This window comes from Sturnus vulgaris, unplaced genomic scaffold (assembly GCF_052056855.1).
Source record: "Sturnus vulgaris isolate bStuVul1 unplaced genomic scaffold, bStuVul1.hap1 Scaffold_2154, whole genome shotgun sequence".
Lineage (NCBI taxonomy): Eukaryota > Metazoa > Chordata > Aves > Passeriformes > Sturnidae > Sturnus > Sturnus vulgaris.
Window position 1 is genome coordinate 1 of NW_028276299.1, and position 25,143 is coordinate 25,143.

At 63.6% G+C, this 25,143-nt stretch overlaps 2 protein-coding genes across 2 annotated transcripts; one reads left to right on the forward strand and one right to left on the reverse strand.

The window, feature by feature from the left end:
- Window positions 1–1,197: 1,197 nt before the first annotated feature.
- Window positions 1,198–2,391, reverse strand: LOC106864580 (exosome complex component RRP41; the record flags this gene model as incomplete). Its single annotated transcript, XM_088158462.1, is given in 3 exon segments — window positions 1,198–1,305; window positions 1,307–1,419; window positions 1,898–2,391. Coding segments are annotated over 3 exon segments (396 nt in total), but the record flags the coding sequence as incomplete, so codon positions are not given.
- Window positions 2,392–2,498: 107 nt separating this feature from the next.
- On the forward strand, window positions 2,499–25,140 carry OPLAH (5-oxoprolinase, ATP-hydrolysing; the record flags this gene model as incomplete). Its single annotated transcript, XM_088158464.1, has 20 exons — window positions 2,499–3,139; window positions 3,625–3,816; window positions 5,821–5,935; window positions 6,750–6,873; window positions 7,698–7,893; window positions 8,701–8,866; window positions 10,309–10,447; window positions 10,556–10,623; window positions 11,442–11,722; window positions 11,850–11,962; window positions 12,685–12,855; window positions 18,854–18,991; window positions 19,957–20,085; window positions 20,135–20,144; window positions 20,965–21,077; window positions 21,469–21,620; window positions 22,186–22,346; window positions 23,448–23,549; window positions 23,933–24,107; window positions 25,027–25,140. Coding segments are annotated over exons 1-20 (2,833 nt in total), but the record flags the coding sequence as incomplete, so codon positions are not given.
- Between the last annotated feature and the right edge of the window lie 3 nt (window positions 25,141–25,143).

Sequence of the window (25,143 nt, forward strand, 5' to 3'; positions counted from 1 at the left end):
TAATCCCCTCCAGGACCCCCCCAAACCCCCCCTAAATCCCCCCAACCCCACTAACCTCTCCAGGACCCCCCCCCCTAAATCAACCCCAAACCCCCCAGGACCCCCCAAATCACCCCAAACCCCCCCAGTGCCCCCCCCAAATCACACCCAAACCCCCTGAATCCCCCCAGCCCAACAAACCTCTCCAGGACCCCCCCCCCCTAAATCAACCCCAAACCCCCCCAGGATGCCCCCAAATCCCCCCAGGACCCCCCAAATCACCCCGAATCCCCCCAGGACCCCCTAAATCACCCCAAGACACCCCCAGGACACCCCCAAATCACACCCAAATCATCTCCAAACCCCCCCCGGGACTCCCCAAAACCCCCCAGGACCCCCCCAAATCACCCCCAAACCTCCCAGGACCCCCCCAAATCACACCCAAATCATCTCCAAACTCCCCCAACCCCCCCCAGGACCCCCCAAACCTCCCAGGACCCCCCCCAAATCATCTTCAAATCCCCCCAGGACCCCCCCAAATCACACCCAGAGCCCCCCAAATCCCCCCCAGAGGCACCTGGACGTGCACGTCGATCTGCGAGCGGGGGTAGAGCTGTGCCAGCACGGCCCCCCTCCAGCACCCCCAAAACCCCCCAGGACCCCCCAAAATCAACCCCAAACCTCCCAGGACCCCCCCAAATCAACCCCAAACCCCCCCAAGACACCCCTAAATCACCCCAAACACCCCCCAGGACTCCCCCAAACCACACCCAAATCATATCCAAACTCCCCCCAAACCCCCCCAGGACCCCCCAAATCACCCCCCAAACCTCCCAGGACCCCCCCCCAAATCACCCCCAGAGCCCCCCCAAACCCCCCCCCAGAGGCACCTGGACGTGCACGTCGATCTGTGAGCGGGGGTAGAGCTGTGCCAGCACGGCCCCCTCCAGCACCCCCAAAACCCAGGACCCCCCAAATCAACCCCAAATCTCCCAGGACCCCCCCCAAATCAACCCCAAACCCCCCCAAGACACCCCTAAATCACCCCAAACACCCCCCAGGACTCCCCCAAACCACACCCCAAATCATATCCAAACTCCCCCAAACCCCCCCAGGACCCCCCAAACCTCCCAGGACCCCCCCCAAATCATCTCCAAATCCCCCCCAGGACCCCCCCAAATCACCCCCAGAGCCCCCCCAAATCCCCCCCAGAGGCACCTGGACGTGCACGTCGATCTGTGAGCGGGGGTAGAGCTGTGCCAGCACGGCCCCCTCCAGCACCCCCCGCAGCAGCAGCGCTCTCTCCGCCGACCTCCGGTCCCCCCCCGCCCTGGGGGGGGCGGCGCCGCCGCTCCCCTCCCCCGCCCCCGGCGAAGGGCGCCGAGCTGCAGCGGCAGCACAGCAGGGCCCGGTCCGGGGGGGCTTTGGAGCGGGACCCCCCGAACCTGGGGGGGGCACAGGAGACGCGTTAGGGACCCCCCCAAGTCTGGGGGAGGGGGAGGGAAATTGGGGTGAGGGGGGTGGGACCCCCAAGTCTGGGGGGGGGAGGGAAATTGGGAGGTGGGGGGGTGGGAGGAGACAGAAATTAGGGTGGGGGGGTGGGACCCCCAAATCTGGGGGGGGGAGGGAAAATTGGGGTGAGGGGTGTGGGGACCCCCCCAAATCTGGGTGGGGGGGAGGGCAAAGAAAGGGGTCAGGTAGTGGGGGAGGGGCGGAGAAGTTGGAGTTGGGGACTGAGGGACACAAAAATGGAGGAGGGGGAGATGGGACCCCCCAAATCCAGGTTGGGGGGGGGGGGGGATAGAGAAATGGAGGGGGGGGGGTTCACAGACCCTGAGGGGGGGGTCACAGACCCTGAGGGGGGGGTCACGAGTCCCAGGGAGGATTCACAGACCCCAGGGTGGGCTCGCGGCCCCGCTCACCTCGTGCGGGCCGTACACGGCCGCCAGCACTTTGGTGTTGCCCTGCTCCAGGTAGGCCGAGCCGTCGGCCCTCGCCAGGACCCCGAGCCGGGCCCGCACCTTGCGCAGCCTCGTCCGGCCGGCGCCCATCGGCCCGGAACCCCGCGTCGACACCAGCTCCAGCCCCGCCATGCCGCCACCGCCGCCGGTTCTGCTCCCGGTGCTGCTCCCGCTCCCGGCGCCGCGCGTGAGGGGCCGGACTACAAATCCCGGCGTGCACCGCGCGCGGCCTTTGCTGCCTGTGCGTGTCCTGAGGGGGGCGGACTACAGCTCCCGGCGTACACCGCGCGCGGCCTTTGCTGCCCGCGCATGTCGTGAGGGGCCGGACTACAGCTCCCGGCGTGCACCGCGCGCGGCCTTTGGGGCCCGCGCGTGCCCGCCAATAGGAGGCACCGCCCCCTGTGACGTAATCATCATGCCAGGCCGAGCCCCCAAATCAACCATGGCGCCGCCGTCGAGGTCACGCCCCCTTTTAGGCCCCGCCCCATCCAGCAGAGACCACGCCCCCGCGGAACCCGCCCCCAAGCAAGCCCCGCCCCCTCGGCCGTTTGGCGGCGGCGGCACCGAACGGGACCGGGCCGGACCGGGCGGGACCGGAGCGACCCCAGCGGCCCCTGGCGGAGCGGCAGCGGCGCCCGGGACCCTCCTGGGGCACGGCCGAACCTTCAGCGGGCGGTACCGACCCGGGAGCGGGCACCGAGCGGGCACCGAACCGTCCCTGAATAGCCCCGAACCTTCCCCGAGCAGCCCCGAACCTTCCCCAAACGGCTCCGAACCTTCCCGGGACAGCCCCGAACCTTTCCCGAACGGCTCCGAACCTTCCCCGAACAGCCCCGAACCTTCCCGGATAGCCCCGAGCCCTGTCCGGGCCGTACCGGGCGGTCCCGAACCTTCACCGGACACCGCTGACCCGTGTCCGGACAGCCCCGACCTTGTTCCGGCCCGTCCCGGCCCCCGTGACCCATCCGTGCCCGGGGGTCGCTCCCGGTTCCGCTCCCGGTGCCGCTCCCGGTGCCGGTGCGGCCATGGCGGCTCCGCTCGCCCCCTCCGGTTTCCAGTTCGCCATCGACCGTGGCGGGACCTTCACCGATGTGTTCGCCCGCTGTCCCGGCGGCCGCGTGCGCGTCCTCAAGCTGCTCTCCGAGGACCCCGCGTACCGGGACGCGCCCACCGAGGGCATCCGGCGGATCCTGCAGGAGGTGAGACCCCCGGGACCACCGGGGACCGCCCCGGGACCACTGGGGACCACTGAGACCCCCGGGACCACCGGGGATAGAGCGGGACCCCCGGAACCACCGGGGACCGCCCCGAGACCACCGGGACCACCGGGAACAGGGCAGGGACCACCGGGGATAGAGCGGGGTCCACTGAGACCCCCGGGGACAGACCTGGACTCCCGGGACCACCGGGAACAGGGCGGGGACCACTGAGACCCCCGGGACCTCCCCGGGACCACCCAGAGACCACTTGGGACCCCCGGGGACAGAGCGGGGACACCCCGGGACCCCCCTCGAGTGCCCTACTGGGACCCCCAGGACCCCCCCACAGGAACCCCGGGATCCCCCAAGGGAACCCAAGGGAAACCCCGCCTGGGGGGATTTTGGGGCTGGGGTCTCTCAGGTGGATTTTGGGGTGCCCAGGTGAATTTTTGGGGTCTCCCAGGTGAATTTTTGGGGTCCCACAGGAGCTGGGGGTGCCCCTGCCCCGGGACCAGCCCCTGGAAAGTTCTGGCATCCAGTGGATCCGCATGGGCACCACGGTGGCCACCAACGCTCTGCTGCAGCGCCGGGGAGAGCGCTCGGCCCTGGCCGTGACCCGCGGCTTCCGACACCTGCTGCACATCGGCACCCAGGCCAGGCCGCACCTGTTCGACCTGGTGAGTGCACCTGGGATACACCTGGGGGCACCTGGGCACAGCTGGGATACACCTGGGCACACCTGGGGGCACCTGGGATACACCTGGGTACAGCTGGGATACACCTGGGATACACCTGGGTACACACCTGAACCCCTAAACCCAGCCCAAACCCACCCCCAAACCCTGCTGCACATCGGCACCCAGGCCAGGCCGCACCTGTTCGACCTGGTGAGTGCACCTGGGCACACCTGGGTACAGCTGGGCACACCTGGCCACACCTGGGATACACCTGGGCACACCTGGGCACACCTGGGTACAGCTGGGATACCGCTGGGATACACCTGGGCACAGCTGGACACACCTGGGATACACCTGGGCACACCTGGGATACACCTGGGCACACCTGGGCACACCTGGGCACACCTGTGCCTGCACTGGCACTGCCAGGCTCTGTGGTGCCACATCCCCCTGTCCCAATGTCCCCTGGGGGGGGGGGAGGTGCCGGGTCCCTGTGCCCCCCACGGTGACCCACGTGATGGTCACGTGATGACCCCTCAGTGACCCCTCAGTGACCCGTGGCCACCTGGCACGGGGCTGGCACATCCCGTGACTGGCACCGTCCCCTGTGCCCCCCACAGTGTCCCCGTGCCCCCCACAGTGTCCCCGTGCCCCCCACAATGTCCCCTGTGCCCCACACTGTCCCCGTGGGGCTGTCCCTGTCGCTGTCGCTGTCGCTGTCCCCGTCCCTGTCGCTGTCCCCTCCCCCAGTGGCCCGTGGCCAGCACTGGCCCGGTGCCCTCCCGGCTCACGGGACACGGCGCAGGGGACACGCGGTGACGTCCCGGTGCCAGCCCGGCATTGTCCCCGTGCCAGGCCAGGATTGTCCCCGTGCCAGCCCCGTGATTGCCCCGAGCCCTCCCAGTGCTGTCCCAGTTCCCTCCCAGTGCCACCCCCGTGCTGTCCCCCCTTCCTGTCCCAGTTCCCTCCCAGTTCCCTCCCAGTGCCACCCCAGTCTTGTGTCGGTGCCATCCCAGTGCTGTCCCAGTTCCTGTCCCGGTGTCACCCCAGTCCTGTCCCAGTTCCCTCCCAGTTCCCTCCCAGTGCCACCCCAGTCTTGTGTCGGTGCCATCCCAGTTCCTGTCCCGGTGTCACCCCAGTCCTGTCCCAGTGCCACCCCAGTGTCACCCCAGTCCTGTCCCAGTGCCATCCCAGTTCCTGCCCCAGTTCCTTCCCAGTGCCCCCCCAGTGCCACTGTGGTCCCTCTCCCCAGTGCCCCCCCGATGTCCCAGTCCCATCCTGGTGCCACCCTGATGCCATCCCAGTGTCACCCTTGTGCCAGCCCAGTCCTGTCCCCCTCCTGTCCCAGTTCCTCCTCAGTTCCCTCCCAGTGCCACCCCAGTCCTGTCCCAGTGCTACCCCAATTCTGTCCCGGTGCCACCCCAGTCCTGTCCCAGTTCCTGTCCAGTGTCACCCCAGTGCTGTCCCCCTCCTGTCCCAGTGCCACCCTGATGCCATCCCAGTGTTGTCCTGGTGCCACCCCAGTCCTGTCCTTGTCCTGTCCCAGTTCCCTCCCAGTGCCACCCCAGTGCTGTCCCAGTGCCACCCTGGGCTTGTCCCCCTCCTGTCCCAGTGCCACCCCAGTCCTGTCCTTGTCCTGTCCCAGTTCCTGCCCAGTTCCCTCCCAGTGCCACCCCAGTGCTGTCCCCCTCCTGTCCCAGTCCTGTCCCAGTCCTCCCCTGGTGCCATCCCAGTTCCTGCCCAATTCCCTCCCAGTGTCACCCCAGTCCTGTCCCAGTGCCACCCCAATTCTGTCCCAGTGTCACCCCAATTCCCTCCCAGTGCCACCCCAGTCCCCTCCCAGTGCCGCCCCACTCCTGCCCCATTTCCCCCCCGTGTCCCCCCGGTGCCATCCCCGGTGTCCCCACAGGAGGTGGCCGTGCCCCCCCCATGCCCCCCCCATGCCCCCCATGTCCCTCATGCCCCCCCCGGTGCCACCCCGGTGTCCCCCCGGTGTCCCCACAGGAGGTGGCCATGCCGGACGTGCTGTACGAGGACGTCATCGAGGTGGACGAGCGGATTGTCCCCGAGCAGAGCGATTGTCACCTGCCCGGGAGTGACACCTGGCAGCGGGTGCAAGGTGGGTGGCACTGCCAGTGTCACCTGTGTGACGTCACACCTGGGCACGGGGCGGGTGGCACTGCCATTGTCACCTGGCAGGTGGCACTGGGTGGTTTTGGGGTTTTTTGGATTTTTTGGGGGTTTTTATTTTTGGGATTTTGGGATTTTTTGAGGTTTTGGGGATTTTTTTGAGGTTTTTTTGGTTTTGGGGGAAATTGGAAGATTTTGGGGTTTTGGGGGTTTTTATGCTTTTGGTGCTTTGGGGGTTTTGGGGGGGGTTTTGGGGTTTTTTGGGGGGGGGTTTTTGGGGTGTCCTGACCCCCCTGTCCCCCCGGGCTGTTCTGGGGTGACCCTGCTGGTGCAATGGGGGGATTTTGGGTTTTTTGGGGTTTTTTGGGGTGTCCTGACCCCCCTTTTCCCCCCGGGCTGTTCGGGGGTCTCCCTGCCGGTCCCATGGGGGGGATTTTGGGATTTTTGGGGGTTTTGGGGTTTTTTTTGTTTTTTTTTGGGGTGTCCTGACCCCCCTGTCCCCCCAGGCTGTTCTGGGGTGACCCCGCTGGTCCCATGGGGGGGATTTTCGGTTTTTTGGGGTGTCCTGACCCCCCGTGTCCCCCCCTGTCCCCCCAGGCTGTTCTGGGGTGACCCTGCTGGTCCCATAGGGGGGATTTTGGGTTTTTTGGGGTTTTGGGGTTTTTGGGGTTTTTTGGGGTGTGCTGACCCCCGTGTCCCCCCCGTCCCCCCAGGCTGTTCTGGGGTGACCCCGCTGGTCCCATGGGGGGGATTTTGGGGTTTTTGGGGTGTCCTGACCCCCCTGTCCCCCCCTGTCCCCCCAGGCTGTTCTGGGGTGACCCTGCTGGTGCAGAGACCCCTGGACCTGGCGCGGCTCCGGGCGGATCTCGAGGGGCTCCTGGCCCGCGGCATCCGGAGCCTGGCGGTGCTGCTGCTGCACAGCTACGCGTGAGGGGGGTCCTGGGGGTCCTGGGGGGGTTTGGGGGGGTCCTGGGGGGGTCCTGGGGGGTCCTGGGGGGGAATTGGGGGGTCCTGGGGGGGTCCTGGGGGGTCCTGGGGGGATTTGGGGGGTCCCGGGGGGGGATTTGGGGGGTCCCGGGGGGGGGTCCCCAAACCCCGGCGGTGCTGCTGCCCGGCTGGGGGGGTGGGGCGGTCCCAGGTGACCTCAGGTGACAGAGAAGTGACGCAGGTGACTCAGATGTGACTCAGGTGACTCAGGTGTGACCCAGGTGTGTCTCCCAGGTGACTCAGGTGTGACAATGATGACACAGGTCTGTCTCACAGGTGTGACACAGGTGACTCAGGTGTGACACAGATGACTCAGGTATGACCCAGGTGTGTCTCACAGGTGGCCAGGTCACGAGCAGCAGGTGGGGGCTCTGGCCCAGGAGCTGGGGTTCACTCAGGTGTGATACAGGTGTGACAGTAATGACATAGGTGTGACACAGGTGACTCAGATGTGACTCAGGTGTGACTCAGGTGTGACAGTAATGACTCAGGTGTGTCCCCAGGTGACTCAGGTGTGACCCAGGTGTGACAGTAATGACTCAGGTGTGACTCAGGTGTGTCCCCCAGGTGACTCAGGTGACCCAGGTGTGTCCCCAGGTGACCCAGGTGTGTTCCCCAGGTGACCCAGGTGACTCAGGTGTGACAGTAATGACTCAGGTGTGTCCCCAGGTGACCCAGGTGTGACAGTAATGACTCAGGTGTGACTCAGGTGTGTCCCCAGGTGACCCAGGTGTGTCCCCAGGTGACCCAGGTGTGTTCCCCAGGTGGCCAGGTCACGAGCAGCAGGTGGGGGCCCTGGCCCAGGAGTTGGGCTTCTCTCAGGTGTCGCTCTCCTCGGCCGTGGCTCCCATGGTTCGGGCCGTGCCCCGCGGCCTCACTGCCTGTGTGGACGCTTACCTGAGCCCAGGTGTGCGCAGGTACCTGAGCAGCTTCTGCCAGGGCTTCAAGGACGGGCTCAAGGTGAGAGGGGACACCTGGGGAAGACCTGGGGGGGGCACTGGGACACCTGGGGACACCTGGGGGGACACCTGAGGGGCACAGGAACCCCCCTGTGGGCGTTGATCCTTCTGGGACATCCCCTCCCCCCACGGGCGCCCTCCCCATTGGGACCCCCCACCCAGTTCCCACTGGTGCCCCTCCCCCCCCCCCATTTCCTAATGGGAGCCCCGGACCCCCCAAACCCCCCCTGAACCCCAAAACCCCCCATGAACCCCCAAACCCCCCCGGACCCCCTGAACCCCCAAATCCCCTCAGGGGGTGCAGGTGCAGTTCATGGGGGGGGGTCTCACACCCCAAATCCCCCCCTGAACCCCCAAATCCCCCCCGACCCCCCCACTTCCAGGGGGTGCAGGTGCCGTTCATGGGGGGGGGGGTCTCACACCCCAAATCCCCCCCTGAACCCCCAAACCCCCCCTGAACCCCCAAATCCCCTCAGGGGGTGCAGGTGCAGTTCATGGGGGTCTCACACCCCAAATCCCCCCCCTGACCCCCCAAATTCCCCTCAGGGGGTGCAGGTGCAGTTCATGGGGGGTTTCACACCCCAACCCCCCCCCTGAACCCCCAAACCCCCCCTGAACCCCCAAATCCCCTCAGGGGGTGCAGGTGCAGTTCAGGGGGGGTCTCACACCCCAAATCCCCCCTGAACCCCCAAACCCCCCCTGAACCCCAAATTCCCCTCAGGGGGTGCAGGTGCCGTTCATGCGGGGGTCTCACACCCCAAATCCCCCCCCTGAACCCCCAAATCCCCCCCGACCCCCCCATTTCCAGGGGGTGCAGGTTCAGTTCATGCGCTCGGACGGGGGGCTCACCCCCATGGCCGCTTTCGGGGGGGCTCGGGCCATCCTGTCGGGCCCGGCCGCGGGGGTCGTGGGCTACGCCAGGACCACCTTCGACCCCCGCGAGGGGACCCCCGTGATCGGCTTCGACATGGGAGGTGAGGGGGGCGTGAGGGGGTCCGGGGGGATTGGGGGGTCCGGGGGGTTTGGGGGTCCTGGGGGGGTTTGGGGGTCCTGGGATTTGGGGGTCTTGGGGGGTCCTGGGGGGTTTGGGGGTCCTGGGAGATCCTGGGGGGATTTGGGGGGTCCTGAGGGGTTTGGGGGGTCTGAGAGGGATTGGGGGGATTTGGGGTCCTGGGATTTGGGGTCCTGGGGGGTTTGGGAATCCTGGGGGATTGGGGGTCTTGGGGGGTCCTGGGGGGATTGGGAGGTCCTGGGGAATTGGGGGTCCTGGGGGGGATTGGGTCACAGTGGGTTTGGGGTCCTGAGATTTGGGGTCCTGGGGGTCCTTGGGGGTCCTTTTGGGATTGGGGCTTCGGGGGGGTCCCGTTGGATTTGGGGGTCCGGCGTGGGGGTCCCCTGGGGACTGGGGACCTGTCTGGGTTTGGGGGTTCGGGTTGTTTTGGGGTCTCAGTTTCGGGGTCTCAGTTTGGGGGGGTCTCAGTTTTGGGGGTCTCAGTTTTGGGGTCTCTGGCAGTTTGGGGTCTCAGTTTGGGGGTCTCAGTTTGGGGTCTCAGTTTGGGGTCTCAGTTTGGGGGTCTCAGTTTTGGGGGTCTCAGTTTTGGGGTCTCAGTTTGGGGGTCTCAGTTTGGGGGGGTCTCAGTTTGGGGGGGTCTCAGTTTTGGGGGTCTCAGTTTGGGGGTCTCAGTTTGGGGTCTCAGTTTGGGGGGGTCTCAGTTTTGGGGGTCTCAGTTTTGGGGTCTCAGTTTGGGGTCTCAGTTTGGGGGTCTCAGTTTGGGGGTCTCTGGGTTTTTGGGGTCTCAGTTTGGGGGTCTCAGTTTGGGGTCTCAGTTTGGGGGTCTCAGTTTTGGGGTCTCAGTTTTGGGGTCTCAGTTTGGGGGTCTCAGTTTGGGGTCTCAGTTTTGGGGTCTCAGTTTGGGGTCTCAGTTTGGGGTCTCAGTTTTGGGGTCTCAGTTTGGGGTCTCAGTTTTGGGGGTCTCTGGGTTTTTGGGGGTCTCAGTTTGGGGTCTCAGTTTGGGGGTCTCAGTTTGGGGTCTCAGTTTGGGGTCTCTGGCAGTTTTGGGGGTCTCAGTTTTGGGGTCTCAGTTTTGGGGTCTCTGGGTTTTTGGGGGTCTCAGTTTCGGGGTCTCAGTTTTGGGGTCTCTGGGTTTTTGGGGGTCTGAGTTTTGGGCTCTCAGTTTGGGGTCTCAGTTTGGGGGTCTCAGTTTGGGGTCTCAGTTTGGGGTCTCAGTTTGGGGTCTCAGTTTGGGCTCTCAGTTTTGGGTCTCAGTTTTGGGGTCTCAGTTTGGGGGTCTCAGTTTTGGGGTCTCAGTTTTGGGGTCTCTGGGTTTTTTGGGCTCTCAGTTTTGGGGTCTCAGTTTCGGGGTCTCAGTTTTGGGGGTCTCTGGGTTTTTGGGGTCTCAGTTTTGGGGTCCCCCAGGTACCTCCACCGACGTGAGCCGCTACGCGGGCGAGCTCGAGCACGTGTTCGAGGCCAGCACGGCCGGGGTCGCCATCCAGGCCCCGCAGCTCGACATCAACACGGTGGCGGCGGGGGGAGGGTCCCGGCTCTTCTTCAGGTGGGGGAGGGGCTCAGGTGGGGTGGGGGAGGGGCTCAGGGGGTGGGGGGAGCGGGGAGGTGACAGTGGCTCTGTCCCCTCCCTGTCCCCTCCCCGGTGTCCCCCCAGGTCCGGGCTCTACGTGGTCGGTCCCGAATCCGCGGGGGCTCACCCGGGCCCGGCGTGTTACCGCAAAGGTGAGGGCGGGACACACCTGGCACAGGTGGCGCTGTCACCTGTGTGTCACCTGTGTCACCTGTGTCACCTCTGTGTCACCTCTGTGTCACCTCTGTGTCACCTGTGTCACCTGTATTACCTGTGCATCACCTGTGTGTCACCTGTGTGTCACCTGTGTGTCACCTGTGTCACCTGTGTCACCTGTGTGTCACCTGTGTCACCTGTATTACCTGTGTGTCACCTGTGTCACACCTGTGTGTCACCTGTGTGTCACCTGTGTGTCACCTGTGTGTCACCTGTGTCACACCTGTGTGTCACCTGTGTCACCTGTGTCACACCTGTGTGTCACCTGTGTCATCTGTGTCACCTGTATCACCTGTGTCACACCTGTGTGTCACACCTGTATCACCTGTGTGTCACCTGTGTCACCTGACTCCTCTGTCTCCCGTGTCTCCTCTGAGCCCCCCGATGTCCTTGACTGTCACCGATGTCCCCAGGGGGTCCCGGATGTCCCCTGACTGTCCCCAATGTCCCCCAATGTCCCCTCACTGTCCCCGGTGTCCCCAGGGGGTCTCCTCACTGTCCCCAGTGATGTCCCCAGGGGGTCCCCAATGATGTCCCCGGTGTCCCCAGGGGGTCCCCTCACTGTCACCGATGATGTCCCCAGGGGGTCCCCTCACTGTCACCGATGATGTCCCCGCTGTCCCCAGGGGGTCCCCAATGATGTCCCCGCTGTCCCCAGGGGGTCCCCTCACTGTCACCGATGATGTCCCCAGGGGGTCCCCTCACTGTCCCCGCTGTCCCCAGGGGGTCCCCTCACTGTCCCCGCTGTCCCCAGGGGGTCCCCTCACTGTCACCGATGCCAACCTGGTTCTGGGCCGGCTCCTCCCGGATTTTTTCCCGCGCATTTTCGGCCCGGCCGAGGACCAGCCCCTGTGTCGCGACACGGCGGTGGCCGCGTTCGGTCGCCTGGCCGCCACCATCGGCCGCTTCCGCAGCTCGAGCGGCGCCGGTGTCGCCGATGTCCCCCCCGAGCCCCCCTCGGTGGAGGAGGTGGCCCTGGGCTTCATCCGGGTGGCCAACGAGGCCATGTGCCGGCCCATCCGCGCGCTCACCGAGGTGCGTGTGCCCCTCCCCCCCCCCGCCTTGGGGACGTGGGGGGAGGGGAGGGGAGGGGAGGGGAGGGGGGGGGTGACAGGGGTGTCACCTGCGTGTCCCCTCCCCTTCCCCCCCGTCCTGGTGGCAGGCGCGGGGACACGACGCGGCTCGGCACGTGCTGGCGAGTTTCGGGGGGGCCGGTGGCCAACACGCGTGTGCGATCGCCAGAACGCTGGGAATGGGAAGGGTCTTCATCCACAAGTACGGGGGGGACACGGGGGGGGACAGGAGGGGGTTTGGGGGTCCCTGGGGGTCCCCGAGAGGTGACACAGGGGGGACAGGGGGGGTTTGGGGGTCCCTGGGAGGTGACAAGAGTGGGACAGGAGGGGTTGGGGGTCCCTGAGATGTGACATGGGGGGGGTCCCTGGGGGTCCCCGAGATGTGACCCGAGGGTTTTGGGGTCCCTGAGGGTCCTGAGATGTGACACAGGGGGGACGGGGGGAGTTTGGGGGTCCCCGAGAGGTGACACGGGGGGGACAGGAGGGGTTGGGTGTCCCTGGCAGGTGACATGGGGGGAACAGAGGGGGGGTTTGGGGGGGTTCCTGGGGGTCTCCGAGATGTCACCCGGGGGTTTTGGGGTCCCTGACGATCCCCAAGATGTGACTCGGGGGGGGTTTGGGGTCCCTGAGTGTCCCTGAGATGGGACAGGGGTGGGACGGGGGGGGGGGGTCCCTGAGGGTCCCCAAGATGTGACACGGGGGGGGGGGGTTGGGGGGTCCTTGGGGATGTTGGTGGCTTTGGGACGGGGTCGGTGACCCCAGGGGTGTCCCGGGGTGGTGACGCCGCTGTCGCTGTCGCTGTCCCCGTCCCCAGGCACAGCGGGCTGCTCTCGGCTCTCGGGCTGTCCCGGGGCTGTCCCGGGGCTGTCCCGGGGCTGTCCCCGGTGGTGACGCCGCTGTCGCTGTCGCTGTCCCCGTCCCCAGGCACAGCGGGCTGCTCTCGGCTCTCGGGCTCGCTCTCGCCGACGCCGTGCACGAGGAGCAGGAGCCGTGCGCGCTCCCGTACGGCCCCGCCGCCTTCCCGCGCCTGGAGCGGCGCCTGCGCGAGCTCGAGCGGCGCTGCCGGGACGCGCTGCGGGCCCAGGGCTTCGGAGAGTGAGTGTCGCGATAGGCGACATAGCCGCGATAGCCGCGATAGGAGCGATAGCCGAGATAGCTGAGACAACTGCGATAGCCGCGATAGCAGCGATAGGAGCGATAGGAGCGATAGCAGCGATAGCCGCGATAGGAGCGATAGCAGCGATAGGAGCGATAGGAGCGATAGGAGCGATAGCAGCGATAGGAGCGATAGGAGCGATAGCCGAGATAGCCGCGATAGCCGAGATAGCTGAGACAACTGCGATAGCCGCGATAGCCGCGATAGCCGCGATAGCCGCGATAGCAGCGATAGGAGCGATAGGAGCGATAGGAGCGATAGCCGCGATAGCCGCGATAGCCGCGATAGCCGCGATAGCAGCGATAGGAGCGATAGGAGCGATAGGAGCGATAGCAGCGATAGCAGCGATAGCAGCGATAGGAAGCGATAGGAGCGATAGGAGCGATAGCCGCGATAGCCGCGATAGCCGCGATAGCCGCGATAGCAGCGATAGGAGCGATAGGAGCGATAGGAGCGATAGCAGCGATAGGAGCGATAGGAGCGATAGGAGCGATAGGAGCGATAGGAGCGATAGCAGCGATAGGAGCGATAGCAGCGATAGGAGCGATAGGAGCGATAGGAGCGATAGGAGCGATAGGAGCGATAGGAGCGATAGCAGCGATAGCAGCGATAGCAGCGATAGCAGCGATAGCAGCGATAGGAGCGATAGGAGCGATAGGAGCGATAGGAGCGATAGCAGCGATAGGAGCGATAGGAGCGATAGGAGCGATAGCAGCGATAGGAGCGATAGCAGCGATAGGAGCGATAGCAGCGATAGGAGCGATAGCAGCGATAGGAGCGATAGGAGCGATAGGAGCGATAGCAGCGATAGCAGCGATAGCAGCGATAGCAGCGATAGGAGCGATAGCAGCGATAGCAGCGATAGCAGCGATAGGAGCGATAGCAGCGATAGGAGCGATAGGAGCGATAGGAGCGATAGGAGCGATAGGAGCGATAGGAGCGATAGCAGCGATAGGAGCGATAGGAGCGATAGCAGCGATAGCAGCGATAGCAGCGATAGCAGCGATAGCAGCGATAGCAGCGATAGGAGCGATAGGAGCGATAGCAGCGATAGGAGCGATAGCAGCGATAGCAGCGATAGCAGCGATAGGAGCGATAGCAGCGATAGCAGCGATAGCAGCGATAGGAGCGATAGGAGCGATAGGAGCGATAGCAGCGATAGGAGCGATAGCAGCGATAGCAGCGATAGCAGCGATAGGAGCGATAGGAGCGATAGGAGCGATAGCAGCGATAGCAGCGATAGCAGCGATAGGAGCGATAGCAGCGATAGCAGCGATAGGAGCGATAGGAGCGATAGGAGCGATAGGAGCGATAGGAGCGATAGCAGCGATAGCAGCGATAGGAGCGATAGCAGCGATAGCAGCGATAGCAGCGATAGCAGCGATAGGAGCGATTGGAGCGATAGCAGCGATAGCAGCGATAGCAGCGATAGCAGCGATAGCAGCGATAGGAGCGATAGCAGCGATAGCAGCGATAGGAGCGATAGCAGCGATAGGAGCGATAGGAGCGATAGCAGCGATAGGAGCGATAGGAGCGATAGGAGCGATAGCAGCGATAGCAGCGATAGCAGCGATAGCAGCGATAGCAGCGATAGGAGCGATAGGAGCGATAGGAGCGATAGCAGCGATAGCAGCGATAGCAGCGATAGCAGCGATAGCAGCGATAGGAGCGATAGGAGCGATAGGAGCGATAGGAGCGATAGGAGCGATAGCAGCGATAGGAGCGATAGGAGCGATAGGAGCGATAGGAGCGATAGGAGCGATAGGAGCGATAGCAGCGATAGGAGCGATAGCAGCGATAGGAGCGATAGGAGCGATAGGAGCGATAGGAGCGATAGGAGCGATAGCAGCGATAGCAGCGATAGCAGCGATAGCAGCGATAGCAGCGATAGCAGCGATAGGAGCGATAGGAGCGATAGGAGCGATAGGAGCGATAGCAGCGATAGGAGCGATAGGAGCGATAGGAGCGATAGCAGCGATAGGAGCGATAGCAGCGATAGGAGCGATAGCAGCGATAGGAGCGATAGCAGCGATAGGAGCGATAGGAGCGATAGGAGCGATAGCAGCGATAGCAGCGATAGCAGCGATAGCAGCGATAGGAGCGATAGCAGCGATAGCAGCGATAGCAGCGATAGGAGCGATAGCAGCGATAGGAGCGATAGGAGCGATAGGAGCGATAGGAGCGATAGGAGCGATAGGAGCGATAGCAGCGATAGGAGCGATAGGAGCGATAGGAGCGATAGCAGCGATAGCAGCGATAGCAGCGATAGCAGCGATAGCAGCGATAGGAGCGATAGGAGCGATAGCAGCGATAGGAGCGATAGCAGCGATAGGAGCGATAGGAGCGATAGGAGCGATAGCAGCGATAGGAGCGATAGCAGCGATAGGAGCGATAGCAGCGATAGGAGCGATAGCAGCGATAGGAGCGATAGGAGCGATAGGAGCGATAGCAGCGATAGCAGCGATAGCAGCGATAGCAGCGATAGGAGCGATAGCAGCGATAGCAGCGATAGCAGCGATAGGAGCGATAGGAGCGATAGGAGCGATAGGAGCGATAGGAGCGATAGGAGCGATAGCAGCGATAGGAGCGATAGGAGCGATAGGAGCGATAGCAGCGATAGCAGCGATAGCAGCGATAGCAGCGATAGCAGCGATAGGAGCGATAGGAGCGATAGCAGCGATAGCAGCGATAGGAGCGATAGGAGCGATAGCAGCGATAGCAGCGATAGCAGCGATAGCAGCGATAGGAGCGATAGCAGCGATAGGAGCGATAGGAGCGATAGGAGCGATAGCAGCGATAGCAGCGATAGCAGCGATAGCAGCGATAGGAGCGATAGCAGCGATAGCAGCGATAGCAGCGATAGGAGCGATAGGAGCGATAGGAGCGATAGGAGCGATAGGAGCGATAGGAGCGATAGCAGCGATAGGAGCGATAGGAGCGATAGGAGCGATAGCAGCGATAGCAGCGATAGCAGCGATAGCAGCGATAGCAGCGATAGGAGCGATAGGAGCGATAGCAGCGATAGGAGCGATAGCAGCGATAGCAGCGATAGCAGCGATAGGAGCGATAGCAGCGATAGCAGCGATAGCAGCGATAGGAGCGATAGGAGCGATAGGAGCGATAGGAGCGATAGCAGCGATAGGAGCGATAGGAGCGATAGGAGCGATAGGAGCGATAGGAGCGATAGGAGCGATAGCAGCGATAGGAGCGATAGGAGCGATAGGAGCGATAGGAGCGATAGGAGCGATAGGAGCGATAGGAGCGATAGCAGCGATAGCAGCGATAGCAGCGATAGCAGCGATAGCAGCGATAGGAGCGATAGGAGCGATAGGAGCGATAGGAGCGATAGCAGCGATAGGAGCGATAGGAGCGATAGGAGCGATAGCAGCGATAGGAGCGATAGCAGCGATAGGAGCGATAGCAGCGATAGGAGCGATAGGAGCGATAGGAGCGATAGCAGCGATAGCAGCGATAGCAGCGATAGCAGCGATAGGAGCGATAGGAGCGATAGGAGCGATAGGAGCGATAGCAGCGATAGCAGCGATAGCAGCGATAGGAGCGATAGGAGCGATAGCAGCGATAGCAGCGATAGCAGCGATAGCAGCGATAGCAGCGATAGGAGCGATAGGAGCGATAGCAGCGATAGGAGCGATAGCAGCGATAGGAGCGATAGGAGCGATAGGAGCGATAGCAGCGATAGGAGCGATAGCAGCGATAGGAGCGATAGCAGCGATAGGAGCGATAGCAGCGATAGGAGCGATAGGAGCGATAGGAGCGATAGCAGCGATAGCAGCGATAGCAGCGATAGCAGCGATAGGAGCGATAGCAGCGATAGCAGCGATAGCAGCGATAGGAGCGATAGCAGCGATAGGAGCGATAGGAGCGATAGGAGCGATAGGAGCGATAGGAGCGATAGGAGCGATAGCAGCGATAGGAGCGATAGGAGCGATAGGAGCGATAGCAGCGATAGCAGCGATAGCAGCGATAGCAGCGATAGCAGCGATAGGAGCGATAGGAGCGATAGCAGCGATAGGAGCGATAGCAGCGATAGCAGCGATAGCAGCGATAGGAGCGATAGCAGCGATAGCAGCGATAGCAGCGATAGGAGCGATAGGAGCGATAGGAGCGATAGCAGCGATAGCAGCGATAGGAGCGATAGCAGCGATAGCAGCGATAGGAGCGATAGGAGCGATAGGAGCGATAGGAGCGATAGGAGCGATAGCAGCGATAGCAGCGATAGGAGCGATAGCAGCGATAGCAGCGATAGCAGCGATAGCAGCGATAGGAGCGATTGGAGCGATAGCAGCGATAGCAGCGATAGCAGCGATAGCAGCGATAGGAGCGATAGCAGCGATAGCAGCGATAGGAGCGATAGCAGCGATAGGAGCGATAGGAGCGATAGCAGCGATAGGAGCGATAGGAGCGATAGGAGCGATAGCAGCGATAGCAGCGATAGCAGCGATAGCAGCGATAGCAGCGATAGGAGCGATAGGAGCGATAGCAGCGATAGGAGCGATAGGAGCGATAGGAGCGATAGGAGCGATAGGAGCGATAGCAGCGATAGCAGCGATAGCAGCGATAGGAGCGATAGCAGCGATAGGAGCGATAGCAGCGATAGGAGCGATAGCAGCGATAGGAGCGATAGGAGCGATAGGAGCGATAGGAGCGATAGCAGCGATAGCAGCGATAGGAGCGATAGCAGCGATAGCAGCGATAGCAGCGATAGCAGCGATAGGAGCGATAGGAGCGATAGCAGCGATAGCAGCGATAGCAGCGATAGGAGCGATAGGAGCGATAGGAGCGATAGCAGCGATAGCAGCGATAGGAGCGATAGGAGCGATAGCAGCGATAGCAGCGATAGCAGCGATAGGAGCGATAGGAGCGATAGCAGCGATAGCAGCGATAGCAGCGATAGGAGCGATAGGAGCGATAGCAGCGATAGCAGCGATAGCAGCGATAGGAGCGATAGGAGCGATAGGAGCGATAGCAGCGATAGCAGCGATAAGAGGAGCGATAGGAGCGATAGCAGCGATAGGAGCGATAGGAGCGATAGCAGCGATAGCAGCGATAGCAGCGATAGGAGCGATAGGAGCGATAGCAGCGATAGGAGCGATAGCAGCGATAGCAGCGATAGGAGCGATAGGAGCGATAGCAGCGATAGCAGCGATAGGAGCGATAGGAGCGATAGCAGCGATAGGAGCGATAGGAGCGATAGCAGCGATAGCAGCGATAGGAGCGATAGGAGCGATAGGAGCGATAGGAGCGATAGGAGCGATAGCAGCGATAGCAGCGATAGCAGCGATAGCAGCGATAGGAGCGATAGCAGCGATAGGAGCGATAGGAGCGATAGGAGCGATAGCAGCGATAGCAGCGATAGCAGCGATAGGAGCGATAGCAGCGATAGCAGCGATAGGAGCGATAGCAGCGATAGCAGCGATAGCAGCGATAGCAGCGATAGCAGCGATAGCAGCGATAGCAGCGATAGCAGCGATAGCCGAGATAACTGCGATAGTCGCGATAGCTGTGATAGTCGCGATAGTTGAGATAATCGCGATAGGCGCGGGGGGGGAGGCGGGTGGGGAGGGATGGGGACAGGGAGACACCGTGACAGTGACAGGGTGACAACGACAGTGTGACAGTGACACAGCGACATTGACAGGTGACAGTGACACAGTGACATTGACAGGTGACAGTGACAGTGACAGTGACACAACGACAGTGACAAGGTGACACTGACTGTGTGACAGCGTGGCAATGACCCGGTGACAGTGACGCGGCGACGCGATGACAGTGACAACGACATGGTGACACGGGGACAATGACAGCGACAATCACAGCATCAGTGACGGGTGACGGCCCACAGGTGACACAGTGTGACAATGACGGTGACAGGTGACAGGTGACAGTGTCAGTGACGGTGTCCCCGCGTGTCCCCAGCGCTGCCATTGTCACCGAGCCCTTCCTGCACCTGCGCTATGACGGCACCGACGGGGCCCTGATGGTGTCAGCGCGGGGCCACCCCCCCCGGGCCGGCACCTGCCAGGCGGGCGATTTCCTGGCCGCCTTCACCGAGCGGTGCGTGCACCTGTGCCACACCTGTGTCACCTGTGTCACACCTGTGTCACACCTGTGTCACACCTGTGCCACACCTGTGTGTCACACCTGTCACACCTGTCACACCTGTGTCACACCTGTGTCACACCTGTGTCACCTGTCACACCTGTGTGTCACACCTGTCACACCTGTCTGTCACACCTGTGTCATACCTGTATCACCTGTGTGTTACACCTGTGTCATACCTGTCACACCTGTGTGTCACACCTGTGTCACACCTGTGTCACACCTGTCACACCTGTGCCACACCTGTGTCATACCTGTGTGTCACCTGTGCCACACCTGTCACACCTGTGTCATACCTGTCACACCTGTGTCATACCTGTGTGTCACACCTGTGTGTCACACCTGTGTGTCATACCTGTGTCACACCTGTCACACCTGTCACACCTGTCACACCTGTCTGTCACACCTGTCACACCTGTGTGTCACAGCTGTGTCATACCTGTGTGCCACACCTGTCACACCTGTGTCACCTGTGTGTCACACCTGTGTCACCTGTGTCACACCTGTGTCATACCTGTCTATCACACCTGTGTTACCTGTGCCTCACCTGTCACACCTGTGTGTTACCTGTGCCTCACCTGTGTGTTACACCTGTGTCACCTGTGCGTTACCTGTGTGTCACCTGTGTGTCACCTGTGTGTTACACCTGTGCCATCCCGATGCCACAACCCCCCCGCCAGCCCCACAGCCCCCCCCTCGTCCCATCCCCCCAAATCCATCCTGGCGCCCCCAAACCCCTCCCCCACCCTCTTCCCCTCCCCCCCCGGTGGTCCCTGACCGCCCCTCCCCCCAGGTACCGGCAGGAGTTCGGGTGGGATTTTTTGGGGGGGGTTCGGGTCTCTATCCCCTCCCCCCCCTTCCCCGTGTCCCCTCCCCTCCCCCCCCGTGTCCCCTCCCCCCCTGACCGCCCCTCCCCCCAGGTACCGGCAGGAGTTCGGTTTCTCTCTGCCGGGCCGGGCCGTGCTCGTGGACGATCTCCGGGTTCGGGGCACGGGCAGAACCGAACCCGCGACCGAGACCCCGCTGGGAGCGCGGGGAGACCCCCGAGAGTGGAGAGAGTGAGGGGGAGGGGCACGGGGGGAGGGGAGACCCCCCGAGAGTGGAGAGAGTGAGGGGGGAGGGGCAGGGGGGGGAGGGGAGACCCCCGAGAGTGGAGAGAGTGAGGGGGGAGGGGCAGGGGGGGAGGGGGGGAGGGGAGACCCCCCGAGAGTGGAGAGAGTGAGGGGGGAGGGGCAGGGGGGGAGGGGAGACCCCCCGAGAGTGGAGAGAGTGAGGGGGAGGGGCAGGGGGGGGATGGGGGGAGGGGCAGGGGGGGGATGGGGGAGGGGCACGGGGGGATGGGGGAGGGGCACGGGGGGAGGGGCAGGGGGGAGGGGAGACCCCCGAGAGTGGAGAGAGTGAGGGGGGAGGGGCAGGGGGGGATGGGGGGGAGGGGCACGGGGGGATGGGGGAGGGGAACGGGGGCAGGAGCACGGGGGGGGGAGGGGAGACCCCCGAGAGAGGGGGGAGGGGGGTGGGGGGGATGGGGGGACTGGGATGACCGGGGGTGACCCGGAAGTGACCCCGGAGTTACCCAGAGTGACCCAGAGGTGACCGGAAGTGACCCAAAGGTGACGTAGGAGTGACTGGAGATGACCGGAAGTGACTCGAGGGTGACCGGAAGTGACCCAGAGTGACCCAGGAGTGACCGGGGATGACCCGGAAGTGACCGGGGGGTGACTGAGGAGTGACCCGAGGATGACCGGAAGTGACCCGAGGGTGACTTGAAAGTGACCGGAAGTGACGCAGGGGTGACCCAGGGATTACCGGGGATGACCCGGGAGTGACCAGAGGTGACCCAGAGATGACCGGAAGTGACCCGGGGATGACCCGAAGTGACCGGAAGTGACCCAGGGATGACCGGAAGTGACCGGAAGTGCCACCCACAGGTGACCCGCTGCTATTTCGAGGGGGGGTACCAGGACACCCCCGTGTACCTGCTGGGGGACCTGGGCTGTGACCACACCCTGCCCGGCCCCGCCATCATCATCGACACCAACAGGTGAGACGGGGGGACAGGTGAGACAGGTGGGGACAGGTGAGACAGGTGGGGACCCCAGTGACATTTTTGGGATCCCAATGAGATTTTCGGGGTCCCAAAGTTGATTTTTGGGGTCCCCAATTTGATTTTCGTGAATCCCAATGAGATTTTTGGGTCCCCAATTTGATTTTGGGGTTCCCAATTTGATTTTCGGGATCCCCAATGACATTTTGGGGTCCCCAATTCGATTTTTTGGGATCCCCAATTTGATTTTCGGGGTCCCCAATGACATTTTGGGGTCCCCAATTCGATTTTTTGGGATCCCCAATTTGATTTTCGTGAATCCCAATGACATTTTGGGGTCCCCAATTTGATTTTCGGGGTCCCCAATTTGATTTTTGGGGTCCCCCAGCACCATCGTGGTGGAGCCGGGCTGCGTGGCCACCGTGACCCCGCTCGGGGACATCAGCATCGAGGTGGGGGAGGGGCCCCGCAGGGTCCTGGGCACGGAGCTGGACCCGGTCCAGTTGTCCATCTTCTCCCACCGCTTCATGAGCATCGCAGGTGGGGGCTGGGGGGTCCTGGGGGGGTCCTGGTGGGGTTTGGGGGCATTTGGGGGGGTCCTGGGGGGGTCCTGGGGGGGTTTGGGGGGATTTGGGGGGGTCCTGGGGGGGTTTGAGGGTCTCCTAGGGGAGGTTCTGGAGGGTTCTGGGGGGTTCTAGGGGGGTTCTGGGGGGATTTGGGGGGGTCCTGGGGGAGTTTGGGGGTGTTCTGGGGGTCCCTGGGGATCTCCTGGGGGTGTCCTGGGAGGGTCCTGGTGGGGCTTGGGGGGGTTTTGGGGGTCCTGGGGAGGTCTGGGGGGATTTGAGGAGGTCCTGGGGGGTCCTGGGGTGGTCCCAGGAGATCTCTTGGGGGATCCTGGGGGGTCTCCAGGTGGTCCCAGGGTTGTCCCGGCGGTCCCGGGGGTCTCTGGGGTGGTCCCGGGGTGGTCCCAGGGTGGTCCCGGCGGTCCCGGGGTGGTCCCAGGGTGGTCCCGGCGGTCCCAGGGTGCTCCCGGCGGTCTCAGGGTGCTCCCGGGGGGTCTCCCCGGATTTTGGGGGCGCCCCCTGAGGCTGCCGTGGCCCCGCAGAGCAGATGGGGCGCACCCTGCAGCGCACGGCCATCTCCACCAACATCAAGGAGCGCCTCGACTTCTCCTGCGCCCTCTTCGGGCCCCGGGGGGGGCTCGTGTCCAACGCCCCCCACATCCCCGTGCACCTGGGGGCCATGCAGGAGGCCGTGCAGTTCCAGGTGGGGGGAATTTGGGGGGTCCTGAGGGGGTTTGGGGGGTCCTGGAGGGGGTTTGAGGGGGTTTGGGGGGGATTTGAGGGGGTTTTGGGGGGATTTGGGGGGTCCTGGGGGGGATTTGAGGGGGTTTTGGGGGGATTTGAGGGGGTTTTGGGGGGATTTGAGGGGTCTCAGGGGGGTTTGGGGGGTCCCCAGGACCATGCAGGACCCTTGCAGTTCCAGGTGGGGGGAATTTGGGGGGGTCCTGAGGGGGTTTGGGGGGTCCTGGAGGGGTTTAGGGGGTCCTAGAGAGGATTTGAGGGGGTTTGGGGGGGATTTGAGGGGTCTCAGGGGGGTTTGGGGGGTCCCCAGGGCCATGCAGGAGGCCGTGCAGTTCCAGGTGGGGGGAATTTGGGGGGTCCTAGAGGGGTTTGGGGGGTCCTAGAGAGGATTTGAGGGGGTTTTGGGGGGATTTGAGGGGGTTTTGGGGGGGATTTGGGGGGGTTTGGGGGGGATTTGAGGGGTCTCAGGGGGATTTGGGGGGTCCTGGGGGGGATTTGAGCGGTCTCAGGGGGGTTTGGGGGGTCCAGGACCATGCAGGACCCTTGCAGTTCCAGGTGGGGGAATCTGGGGGGTCCTGAGGGGGTTTGGGGGGTCCTGGAGGGAGTTTGAGGGGGTTTTGGGGGGATTTGAGGGGGTTTTGGGGGATTTGAGGGGTCTCAGGGGGGTTTGGGGGGTCCCAGGACCATGCAGGACCCTTGCAGTTCCAGGTGGGGGGAATTTAGGGGGTCCTGAGGGGGTTTGGGGGGTCCTGGAGGGGTTTAGGGGGTCCTAGAGAGGATTTGAGGGGGTTTGGGGGGGATTTGAGGGGTCTCAAGGGGGTTTGGGGGGTCCCCAGGGCCATGCAGGAGCCGTGCAGTTCCAGGTGGGGGGATTTGGGGGGTCCTGGGGGGAATTTGGGGGGTCCTGGGGGGAATTTGGGGGGTCCTGGGGGGGTTTTGGGGATTATTTGGGGGGGATTTTTGGGGGTCCAGGAGGGGATTTGGGGGTTTTGGGGTCCTGGGGGGTTTTGGGGATTTTTTGGGGGGGATTTTTGGGGGTCCCTGACACGCCCCCGCCCCCCAGATCCGTAACCTGGGCCCGGAGCTGCGCGAGGGGGACGTGATCCTGAGCAACCACCCCAGGGCTGGGGGCAGCCACCTGCCCGACCTGACCGTGATCACACCTGTGAGCGCACCTGGGGACAGCTGGGGATACCTGGGCACACCTGGGGGCACCTGGGACACACCTGGGCACACCTGGGGGCACCTGGGACACAGTTGGGGGCACCTGGAGGCACCTGGGGACAGTTGGGCACACCTGGGACACACCTGGGGATACCTGGGGACACCTGGGGACACCTGGGACACACCTGGGACACACCTGGGACACACCTGGGGATACACCTGGGGACACCTGGGACACACCTGGGATATACAGGTATCCCTGACCCTCACCTGTCCGAGGTGTTCTGTCCCCCCAGGTGTCCTGTCCCTGACCCTCACGTGTCCCCCCAGGTGTTCTGTCCCCCCCAGGTGTTCTATCCCTGACCCTCACGTGTCCCCCCCCAGGTGTTCTGGCCAGGTGAGCCCCGCCCCGTGTTCTTCGTGGCCAGCAGGGGGCACCACGCGGACGTTGGGGGCAGCACCCCGGGCTCGATGCCCCCGCACTCGCAGAGCCTGAGCCAGGAGGGGGCGCTGTTCGTGTCCTTCAAACTGGTGACAATGGGGACCTTCCAGGAGGAGGGTGAGACTGGGGGGACTGGGGGGACTGGGGATACTGGGGACACTGGGGACACTGGGGACACTGGGGATACTGGGGGATACTGGGGATACTGGGGGATACTGGGGATACTGAGGATACTGGGGGATACTGGGGACACTGGGGGATACTGGGGGATACTGGGGATACTGGGGATACTGGGGACACTGGGGACACTGGGGATACTGGGGATACTGGGGACACTGGGGACACTGGGGACACTGGGGATACTGGGGACACTGGGGATACTGGGGATACTGGGGACACTGGGGGGATACTGGGGATACTGGGGACACTGGGGATACTGGGGGATACTGGGGATACTGGGGATACTGGGGACACTGGGGACACTGGGGACACTGGGGATACTGGGGACACTGGGGGATACTGGGGGATACTGGGGATACTGGGGACACTGGGGATACTGGGGGGATACTGGGGGATACTGGGGATACTGGGGACACTGGGGATACTGGGGGGACACTGGAGATGTGTCAGGGACACACTGCTGGCTCTGGGGGGGGTGTCCCTGTCCCCATTCCTGTCCCCATTCCTGTCCCCATTCCTGTCCCCTTGGTGTCCCAGCTGTCACCGAGGCCCTGCTGGCCCTGGGGGGGGGTGTCCCTGTCCCTGTCCCCATTCCTGTCCCCATTCCTGTCCCCTCCCCGTCCCAGCTGTCACCAAGGCCCTGCTGGCCCTGGGGGGGGTGTCCCTGTCCCCATTCCTGTCCCCATTCCTGTCCCCTCGGTGTCCCAGCTGTCACCGAGGCCCTGCTGGCTCTGGGGGGGGGTGTCCCTGTCCCTGTCCCCATTCCTGTCCCCTCCCTGTCCCATTCCTGTCCCCATTCCTGTCCCCATTCCTGTCCCCATTCCTGTCCCCATTCCTGTCCCCTCGGTGTCCCCAGCTGTCACCGAGGCCCTGCTGGCCCCCGCCTCCATCCCCGGCTGTTCGGGCACTCGGAACCTGCGGGACAACCTGGCCGACCTGAGGGCTCAGGTGGCTGCGAACCAGAAAGGGATCA